This window comes from Cyprinodon variegatus, unplaced genomic scaffold, assembly GCF_000732505.1.
Source record: "Cyprinodon variegatus isolate N-32 unplaced genomic scaffold, C_variegatus-1.0 Scaffold76, whole genome shotgun sequence".
Classification (NCBI taxonomy): Eukaryota; Metazoa; Chordata; class Actinopteri; order Cyprinodontiformes; family Cyprinodontidae; genus Cyprinodon; species Cyprinodon variegatus.
The window spans coordinates 541736-552836 of record NW_015150529.1 but is presented as its reverse complement, the minus strand read 5'-3'; the positions used below and the strand labels follow the sequence as shown (position 1 = coordinate 552836).

The 11101-nt window shown below is 36.7% G+C and overlaps 1 protein-coding gene across 3 annotated transcripts in view; it reads left to right on the top strand.

Moving 5' to 3' along the window:
* Positions 1 to 2410: 2410 nt before the first annotated feature.
* Positions 2411 to 11101, top strand: part of LOC107083501 (interferon-induced protein 44-like) — a 12379-nt gene continuing 3688 nt past the window's right edge. The window contains exons 1-6 of one of the 3 annotated variants that reach the window (XM_015372801.1): positions 2411 to 2474; positions 2687 to 2747; positions 2830 to 2863; positions 3138 to 3339; positions 5253 to 5411; positions 5511 to 5682. In XM_015372801.1, coding sequence (XP_015228287.1) covers positions 2714 to 2747; positions 2830 to 2863; positions 3138 to 3339; positions 5253 to 5411; positions 5511 to 5682 — 601 coding nt within the window. In that variant the 5' untranslated portion in view covers positions 2411 to 2474; positions 2687 to 2713. The remainder of the gene's footprint in view (positions 2475 to 2686; positions 2748 to 2829; positions 2864 to 3137; positions 3340 to 5252; positions 5412 to 5510; positions 5683 to 11101) is intronic. The other 2 variants (XM_015372802.1, XM_015372803.1) reach the window with 2 other exon arrangements.

Here is an 11101-nt window from a genome sequence, read left to right as displayed (position 1 = left end):
AATCCAAGAAAAAATGCCCTTATTTTAAGAAAAAAACTTCTTATCTTTCAAATTTTTCCAGTGTAGGCAATGCTACAATAGCAACCTCAGTGTGGCTCTGTGTGAAAACACCACATAAGCACATACTACATAAAAATAATCAATTTAAACCAGTTTTCCTCCAAACCTACCACGCTCACCACACAAAAGAAAGCACACAGCTGGTCACACACCCTAGAAATTAAGACCTAACCATCACCTTGCCAGCTTCCCTTTTATGGGAGCTTTGGCTGTCAAGAGGGCGCCACCTTGTGGTACCAACTGTTAAATGATGGTTCCAAGTTTCATCCTTTCAGCTTGCCCTCATTGATTTTGAACTTATTCTTAGTTATTACTTTAAATAATATTACTTTAAATCTTCTAGGTAGGTGAAGAGTTTGTTGGACAAAATAGTCTGATTGTAAGAGGGAATTATTTTGTTCAATCAATTTAAACCTGCAAAGGGATATGAGTTTCTGCCTGTTTATTGAGGAGAATGATTTGCTGTCTCTGAAAGTCAGTTCTCAAAACATTACTTTTAAAGTCGAGTGCTTGATAATTAAGCTTTTCAGGTTTTTCATTATTTATTCATGATAATTACAAATTTTATAGTTAGTAACCCAGTAATAATCTCAGTGTAATTTATTATTATTATTATTTATTGTGAAGGATTTTGGTATAATGATGACTTAAAAAGATTTTCATAAACAAATAATCCTAATTTAACAACAATAGAATATTAACCCCTTAAGCCCAGAAGGTCTTAGGAGCAAATTCCGCCTTAAAATTACATATGTGAATAAAACAGTACAGCGCACAAACTATAAATTGGAAATTCAATTGTTTGTGTTTGTATGACAGAAAGGCATTGATGAATATTTTTTAGGTGGAACCACTATTCCACATGTCACAATATATGATTTCTAGGGGCTTGTTACGACCCGGCTCAGCCAGGGAAAAGGGAAGTAACATTAAAGAAACCCTGGTGGTAAGGTTTTAACAATTTAAGGATTTATTGTTTGGAGTTTCTCACTAAATAATAATAAAAAAAGGGTAACAATTAATAATCAAAACGTAGGGGGACTCTCAACAACAGAGTATTAACTAAAACAAAATCCACAAAACAGAGGTGTAAATCAAAGAACTTAACCAAACAAAAATGATCTCTCAAAACAAGTTAAACAAAAAATACAAATCTCTAACGGCGTTTCAAAGTTCCCCCACCGGGACAAAGCGAGTTACACAAGATATCAAGATTAACAAAATCTGTTAGAGCGGACTAAGCTATCAAAGCTAACACAAGTTTTACAGCAGTCAAACCTACACCCCACAAAATGGCAAGCTGTCTGAAGAAAGGATCAGCCGCGCCTTCCCCTAGGAAGTCCTTTGGTTTTAAATGGATGCCTCAACAATGATTGGTGGAGCCGGCAATCGGTGATCCAATCACGGTAGGCCCCAAGGTGTGTCACAGGAAAACATCCGCTTCCAGGTGAAGTCAATTTGATCAGGCCTCTGAAAAAAAAAAGAAAAAAAACACAAACACAGAAAAGGCCACTGGCCGTAACAGGGCTTAAACAAAGCAAAAATGAAAAATGTTTAGCTTTGCTAGTTTTTTTTCTGAAATAAACACAGCAAAACACAATAAACCCCCATTTGAAACACTGGTTGAACCTTCAGATTTTATACATCCACATCTTGACTATAACTCAAGCAAATTTGGACTGAAAAAGTTTAAGCATCTTTGTTCCACAAAGGTTTTAGTGGGCAGTGTGCCAGGCAGAAATATCATTTTGGCACAATGCCAAAAGTGCAAAAATGCATTTTCCTACTCATAAAAGGGAATTTGGCCCAAAAAACTTTGCTGATTTACATCATAGGATACCTTCTGCATAAGACAAAGCCTTTGCTCCTAGGATTTAGCCCCCTGTTTCATTGAAATTTACCAATGATATCACAAAACTGAATAGAAAATAAGAATAACAGAGCAAGGTTATGTAACGCATGCCAATTACATCACCTGACATGGTCGCACAATTACCTCCAACCTCTTCTTGGAATGATGCCGGGCATTAGGGGGTGTGGCTAAAAATGAATACCTGCTGTTGCATTACTCCCCCAGAGTCACACGTCAAGTGGAATTTTAAATCTCATTTTAGTTGTTTACACAGATATAAAACAAAAAGCACTTGTAAAAAAATGACTTTTAAACGTCTTTAAGAAATTTTAATGCCCAATTTGAAAGTCATGTGGATGAAACAGCATTTGACTGTGTTTTGTCTATTACTTTCTGTCATAGACACAACTACCTGTTCATTGGAATGAAAAGAATGTCACTTTTGACACGTCACCAGTAACAGGAAATAAAAATGTTGTATGAGGGATAATCCCCTGTCAGTATTTCTCAGCACTGTGCTGAAGCGGGTCTGTTGCATGCTCAAAATTTAGGACTACACAAGGTAAGACAGTTTGGCAATAACAGGGTTATGTTTATGTTTATTGTTATTCTGCTCATTAAACTGTTAATTGTAAAGTTTTAAAATAAAGAAGGTAAATGAGTAAATAAAATTCCGCATTAAAGTAAGGGATGATTTTATTTGTTCTGCTTTGGAATTTGGCTTTAATTCACTTGCTTTACTTTGAACCTAATGAAAAACTTTCTTGTCCTTAGTGTATCTTGTTTATATGATTTCTAGAAATGGGGTCATCATCTTCTAGAAATCCGCGTCCTCGTAAGTTTCAGCAAAACCTCTTAATTATATGAGTCTGAATGTTGCATGTAAATGAATTTCTAATATTTTTTTTATCTAATAGTTATCAAAGAACCATGGGTGCAGATCAACTGGGGGTAAGTATAGAGCAGGTTTAGTTTATGTTTCTAAATACATTCCATAAAAGTAAGAAAAAAATAAGATTCTAAGTTTGAAGACATTTTTGCACACAAAAAAAAAATGTTTTTTATTGAAAAAGCTTCTTGGATAGGAAGGTAAATGTCCTTAAACTTGGGAACAAAGTCCAGTGGACTTTTTTTTTTTTTTTTGGGATTGACTATGACCTGGATGACTGAGAATCTTCACCTGCATATTTCTAAATACACAAAAACTATCTTGGTATCTCCAAAGCAGAGGTGATCGAGAGAATGACCTGCAGTTTATAAGAAACTACAAACCTCGAGCTGATAATCAGCAGCTCAGGATTCTTCTTCACGGACCAGTTGGAGCGGGAAAATCAAGTTTCGTTAACTCTGTCTGCAGCCTCTTCCAAGGCAGAGTGTGCACCAGTGCAATGGTGAATAATGATGTTGGGGATAGCTGCACCAAAAAGGTAGGAAATCAGAATGTTTTTGACAGAAACATACATTAGCATGCATTGATTTTTCACTTAACTTCTTTAATTTCAACGACCCTTCTACAATCACTACAGCTTATCTTACACTGGAAAAATTATCTAGAAATAAGTAAAAATTTCTTAAATGAAGTGTATTTACCCTTAATTTAAGTAGGTAAATGGGATAGTTTGCCAATGGAATGAGTATTTTTGCTCTTAAAATAAGATCATTAGATAACATGCACTTGAAATAAGATAATACAAATATCTTTTCTTATTTTAAGTTTAAATTGTCTTGTTCCATTGGCAAAATTTATCTTTTACAGTACCTCCTCAATCCAAGAACAAATGGACTTATTTTAAGAAAAATAGACTCATATAGATTTTGATTTTTTCCAGTGTATTGAATTTAGTTAAGTTTATTCATACAGGGTTAATCCACAACAAATATCATGTCAATGCACTTTATAAAGGGATACAAACATTCCAATTATCAAACAATAGAGCCAAATTCAGTATTTCTTACAAACTTCGAAATAAATCTTTGGTTCTTTCTTCATGTCTACCTCTATATTCCATACAGCCATATTTTGGCATGTTCGTTAACCTTTAACAGCAACTTTTTGTTTGCAAAATGGAAATTAAGTTACTATGCTAACATGGTAAAAATTTGCAAATAGCTATCTTGATACCGAAGATTTTTTTTTTTAAGTTCCACTTTTCCTTTCATATTTTTATTTCTTTTATCTTTTTTGATACAGAATTTTCTTATTTTAGTTATTCATTTTTTATTTTCTTTTATTATTTGTGTTGCTGTTATGCCACTGCAGTTTATTTTTATTCTTATGTAAAGCACTTTAAATTTTGGTGCCACTGAAATGTGCTATATCTATTTATATATATATACACTTCCTTGCCTGTTATTTCCTTTGAATATGACCTGGATGACTGAGAATCTTCACCAGCGTCTTTAATTTCCTTGACCCACACATTATAATTTGCATTTGTTTCTGTTTCTGTCTCCTTGAACCCCAGTCGGCCTCTGCAGATGGCCGCTCACGCTGAGCCTTGTTCTGCTGGAGGTTTCTTCCTGTTAAAAGGGAGTTTTTCCTCTCCACTGTCGCTACAAGCATGCTTAGTGTGAGGGATTGTATTCGAGTCAATGAGTCGATGCAATCAACTGGTTTTCCTTAGATAGAAAAACTTTGAATCAATTTGACTGGATGATCTGGTGAACTGTAAAGTGCCTTGAGATGACATGATGTGAATTGGCGCTATAGAAATAAACTAAATTGAATTGGACCTGACTTGGAAAGTGCTTCGGAGGTTCGGCCTCTCGGTGCTTAAAAACATTAATTCTCCAACTCAACCACATGTTGCTTTAATACAAGCTGACAGACTTGCCAAAGATTCCTGGATAGGTGTTGAAATGTTTTTAAAAAACTGAGCAAATTCGCCCCCCAATTTAAGCCTGTTCCATAGTTGCCCTGACTCAGATGACTGAGAATATGTACAGGCATTAACAAAGTTAAAACTTTATCTATCAACTGTTCTTAATATGCAAAAAGCTTTTCTGTGTCATCCTTGAAAACACTTTTGATCTCGGCATGAAAAGGGTACATGCTTAAAGCCAGAGGAATGGAAACGTTCATTTACTGTCTATATATATATATATATATATATATATATAAACTGTCATATAATAAAAATGAGAATAAAAGTTATCAAAGTCTAAGCGGCTCTAAGACAACATGAATACAAAATTTCTCTTGTAAAAAGAGAAATCATGCTTCTTGGGTCAAATTAATTATTTTCTTGACCTGCATTTTTATTGTAAATCATCTGGCTTACATGTCTGTAAAAAAGTTAAAACTGGTATATTTTGTAATTTTTTTTTAAATGTTATCTAGTTTTCCACATATAGGTTCGAAAAGGACGATGGACAGAACTTTTACCCATTTGTAATAAGTGACATGATTGGCCTTGACAACACCAGCAGAAGAAACAGAAACATCCATGTGAAAGACATCAAAGAGGCAATGAAGGGACGCATAAAAGATGGTTACACGGTAAAGCTGCTTGAGAACCTGAGCGCGGCAGAACATTTCTTCTTATCTATTACTGACACACACAGGACCATTGATTTATAATCTGAATTTAATGTTTAGTTCAACCCTGAATGCAAGATATTGAAGGAAGATCGACACTTCAACAATTCTCCTACCCAAAGCGAAACAGTACACGTCCTGGTTTGTGTCATAGATGCAACAACAGCAACTGAACTGAATCCAGAGGTTGTGGAAACAATTAAGGACATCAGAGATGAAGCTGCTAACTTGGGTGAGATCAAAATCCTTAGACTTCAAAACAGAAATTTAACATGAGATTTTTATAAATATATGAAATAGTTCAATTGCTTACCCTACTCTTGACGCAACTTAAAGAAATTTTCAGCAACCTTAGTAAGAATACTGCATGCTCAAACACTTGGAGCATTTGAGCGGGCATTCAGGTGGCGCAGTGGTTAGCGTACACGACCCATGTACTGAGGCCTTAGTCCTCGACGCAGCTGACCCAGGTTCAAATCCGACCTTTGGTCCTTTGCCGCACGTCTCTCTCCCTCTCGTACCTCCTTTCTGGTCAGCCTACTCTCAGAAAAAAGAAGCCACTTGTGCCACAAAAAAAGCATTTGAGTAGACAAATTTGTTCTTAAATGGTTCATACAAGTGATTTAGAAGAAAATGCTGCATTGACCCTTTCTTAACCTAATTTCTAATCTTCTCTTGAGCACAAAAATATTTTTACGAGTGCTCCAGAGGTGGCATAGGAGTCTTGAAAAATCCGCCAATTTTTCTCCAAATGACTACATTTTCTGTCACTTAAAATCAATTGTCCATTCTATTAGGCGTATATTATGTAGCTGCAATTATAAATTCCTTTTTTATTCACTGAGGACAGAACCATCTGTCACTACACATGCAGCTGGCTCATTTTTTCAAGGGACGCTGGTTTAATTTGTTGTCATTTCTCTTAAACAAAGTGTCGTCAGTCAGCTCTATGTGGGATCAAGCTACTACTGAAACAAAATTTGGATCAGAAAATAGAAAGTTCAGGCAGGAGGATAAGCCACATGTTGCTGGTTGAAATTTTTCTAACATTAAGACATACACTACCGTTCAAAAGTTTGGGGTCACATTGAAATGTCCTTATTTTTGAAGGAAACGCACTGTACTTTTCAATGAACTTTAAACTAGTCTTAACTTTAAAGAAATACACTCTATACATTGCTAATGTGGTAAATGACTATTCTAGCTGCAAATGTCTTGTTTTTGATGCAATATCTACATAGGTGTATAGAGGCCCATTTCCAGCAACTATCACTCCAGTGTTCTAATGGTACAATGTGTTTGCACTGGAAAAAAAATCGAAATCTAGATAAGTCATTTTTTCTTAAAATAAGTGCATTTGTTCTTGGATCGAGGAGGTAAAAGAGACATTTTGCCAGTGGAACAAGATAATTTACATTTAAAATAAGAAAACACAATTGCATTGTCTTATTTCAAGTGCATTTTATCTAATTATCTTATACTAAGAGTAAAAATACTCATTCCATTGGCAAACTATCTCATTTACCTTCTCAAATTTAGGGTAAATACACTTAATTTAGGAAATTTTAACTTATTTCTAGATGTTTTACCAGTGTGCTCATTGGCTCAGAAGGCTAATTGATGATTAGAAAACCCTTGTGCAATCATGTTCACACATCTGAAAACAATTTAGTTTGTTACAGAAGCTACAAAACTGACCTTCCTTTGAGCAGATTGAGTTTCTGGAACATCACATTTGTGGGGTCAATTAAACGCTCAAAATGGCCAGAAAAAAAGAACCTTCATCTGAAACTCGACAGTCTATTCTTGTTCTTAGAAATGAAGGCTATTCTAGGGTGACCATATTTTCATTTTGTGTAGCAAAAACGTACCAAAAACGAACAAACATATCAATAGACTATCTTTACTTTCTGTGTCCAGGTGGCTTTTCAGATTTCTTGCACCTCCATTGGACACCGAGACATATGTGCCTGCTTTGCACACTGTGCACAAGGCCTCCCGTTTGTCTCGACCCGGTCTGAAAGCGGGGAAACTCTTTTGTAAATCGTCGGTAAACATACATTTGCGCTTTGGCATGTTGTTGGCGTACTGACAGCCACGCAATCTATATTCTGATTAAGGACAGGGCTGCCCGCACTGCCGCGGCTCAGGGATTACGTCACACGCAGTGCCATGCGCACTGCCCTAGTGCCTGTAAATTTAACGGTCCAATTAAGGTAATTTAAAAAATCAGGACATTTCTTCACCTTCTAAAAAGAACCCGGGACGCCCGGGATAGGACGTGAAATACGGACGTTTGGTCACCCTAGGCTATTCCATGCGAGAAATAGCTAAAAAATTGAAGATTTCCTACAACGGTGTGTACTACTACTACTTGAACGGTAGTGTATATTCAGCTCAAGTCGTGGAGCTGCCCTGGCTTTGCTTGTTTGAATGCTCAGGTTTGGGTCTGCCTGAATTCATCAAATTAGAGTTTCCCCGTTAACATTTTTATGTTTATGCCTGTGTGAGAGAGATGGAGAGTGCAATGAAGTAATAACTGGTACTTCTAGCCAAAGTGGGTATTAAAATGGGGATTTTGCTTAAAAGTATAGAGGAGTATCTCTTATTTCCAGGTGTTTCATATAAATAAGTGGTCCTCCTAATTGTCAATCATTCTGGCGATATGTTTACAGTACGTAAGGCCGTCGTATGTGCTAATCCCATCGTCTTTTTCTGCTGATGCACACTTTCAGGTACTGTATATATTCATATCATTGAAGCCCACCTTTCTCACCTCAGTTCTTTTAAAATGACCGAGGGTCGTAAGAGAAAAAATGTCTACGAAGTGTGTGAGAAGAAAAGACGGGCACAAGAAGAGACAGATATGTCCCAGAATGCTTTGTGGGAGAGCTCCCCTCGCAAAGCAAAATTTTACAAAATGTGCAGAGTCATCTTTGAGCACACCATTTTACTTTTGTTTCACCAGTTCACGGCTGTTCTTCCAGCAGTACACACTTAAATGCTTTCTTTTTTCTCATCGTCGTCTCCTTCTTTCCCATCACCCGGTTTGCAGCAGGTTTGCCTGCTGTGTCTTCAAGGTCAAGCAGCAGCAACCCAGACTGACACAGCTCATTGGCTAATTTGTATCATGTGCAGCCTGGTGCCGGCGGCTTCACAGGGATTTACCGTACAAACAGGAGAAGCGGCGCAAGTGAAATTAGAAACTGCCGTTGGATACATGCGGTTATTTATAAATGTTTTAAAACAAGTTGGGTCCGGATTAGCCAACAAAATCCGCGACTTCTGCCCTAGGGCATATGACAGAAGTTCTCAAGAATTCTGTTAATTGCAAAAGGGGATGGCTAGAGGGAGCTAAGAACAACAGCTCAAAGGTGTCCTACTTAAGATGGACATTGGGTCCTATAAAAAGGAGGCTATATCATCAAACTATAATTCAATGTCAGACCTCTTTACTGCAAGGAAATTTCTGTTAGTTGTTACAGTATAAAATGTGAGCAGCAATATTAGCAGGACCAGAAGAAATCAGTGAGGAACTCAAAAAGGGTGGGGGAGAATCAGACTTTTTGCCTAGAAGTCACGTAGGAATGCAAGAAGAGACAAAACCTGCTTGACTACAAGGTAGCCTGTACATTAAGTTACTGGTACTCACATGCCTTAAAAGAAAGTTCTGTGGGAATGTCAAAAACAAGAATGGAAGAAATGCCTCCGAGACATCTTAATGACATTTTCAGTCATTTCAAAATGGCCAATTAAAATTTTTAAAGATTTCTAGGTATCTTAAACTTTATTCTTACAAGTTCAGTTATATATATTTCTTTTATAGTACAGTTTATATTTTTATATATCTCACATTTACAGTTCTGACTAGGAGGAATGTAATTTTCACTAAGACAAATCCTATTTTAGTGATCTACAAATTAAACAACGCAGAGGACATAAATGCTAATAAATATTACAACAGCCTGCCATATACTGGAAAAACAATCTAGAAATCAGTAGAAAAAAATTCTTAAATTTAGTGTATTTATCCTTAATTTGAGTAGGTATATGAGATAGTTTACCAATGGAATGAGTATTTTTACTCTTAAAATAAGATAATTAGATAATATCCACTTGAAATAAGACAATGCAATTGTGTTTTCTTATCTTAAGTGTAAATTGTCTTATTCCGTTGGCAAAATTTATCTTTTATCTCCTCAATCCAAGAAAAAATGCCCTTATTTTAAGAAAAAAATTCTTATCTAGCTTTAAATTTTTTCCAGTGTACACCTGGGGTGGTAGTTATGGGTCTCTATTGCCCTGTTGTGTAAGGGCTGCTCCTGTGCTGCCATGATAAGTGCATCTGTGCTGTCCTTCAGCCCGACCCTCTCTAGCCATTGGTAGGTTTTGGTCAGTTCTCTGTCTGTGGTATATCCAATGCAAGAGTTTTACCTCCTAGTATTATTCCTCTAGTTCCATAACCTCCTTTGTGTAAGACATTCTCTGAGCGCTTCATCCCTTTGAGCCATCGTTCAGATTAATTATTGGTGATTGAATGTTTCATCTTCACCAGTGGCTCTGATGCTCACTACAGTAAAGGCCTCTGCCTGCTTCTTTGCCCTTAGTGTATAGTCTGAGGATACTGGATTTGAGGAATCGACCATGCATGGATCGTAGCTTTACTTTTTTTTAAATGGTGGCCTGATTTTCTTTTTGTAAGAGTGTTCCTGTAATCTGTTAAGAAAGTTACCAAGTTTCTGTAGCTAAGGTTTGTGATGTTTAGGATTAAGGGTTTTGTACACCAGTGATAATAACAGAACATTGCTTTGAAGCATACTTGATGATATCATATGCAAATTGTTTTAAAATGAGTCCTGACATTCCTGCTGAGTTTCCTTTTAAGCTTCTCATTGTTTTGCTGCTTTAACTGCAGATTTTTTAGATTCTTTAGAGCAGCATTACTGGAAACATGCGCTTAACAACTTACAGGCTTCGTTGTTGTCAAACAGGTTTTATATGTCTCCTCTCGCATGCTAACACGACCTCTAGGTCAACCTGTTGATTCTTCCTCGCCCTTTTTTTGTTCCTGACAATTTTACTCCCTGCTTAGATTTCTGCTCATATTTGATACTGTGACAACTAACAGAAACTTCCTTTGAGCGTGGAGGTCTGACTAGTATGGTTAGGAAAATCATACTAGTGAGCGCTTGGAAGGGGAAAGGGGTCTGCCTGTAGACCTTCACTGTCAGGGCTTTTTGTTGCAGACCTGCACAATGGGATCTCCTGCACTGTCAAGACCAGACGTTTATTTCAAGGCCTTTTTTTTTTAGGCGAATTCTCACCTCAAAAAAAGATGTGCATTTTCCTTACTTTTAAAAAGACCAAGAAAACTGTTTTATCACATAATTTCTAGTTGATTTTCTTTTATTTATGTTGCATGCATGTCATGAACAGAGACAGATGGACCCAGTATTCAAGGAGAGACAGTCAGTAGGAAAGTTCAAACATTTATTAAATAATAAAACAAAACAAAATCGGAGCTGTTGCTCGCGGACACTGCAGGCGGGGGGGGCGGGGCACCGCCCAATCTTAGACACTCTAGGGGAGAAACACAGGTAAGTGACCACCATAAACTGATATAAGAATATCTGTGTTGGTCACTTACCTGT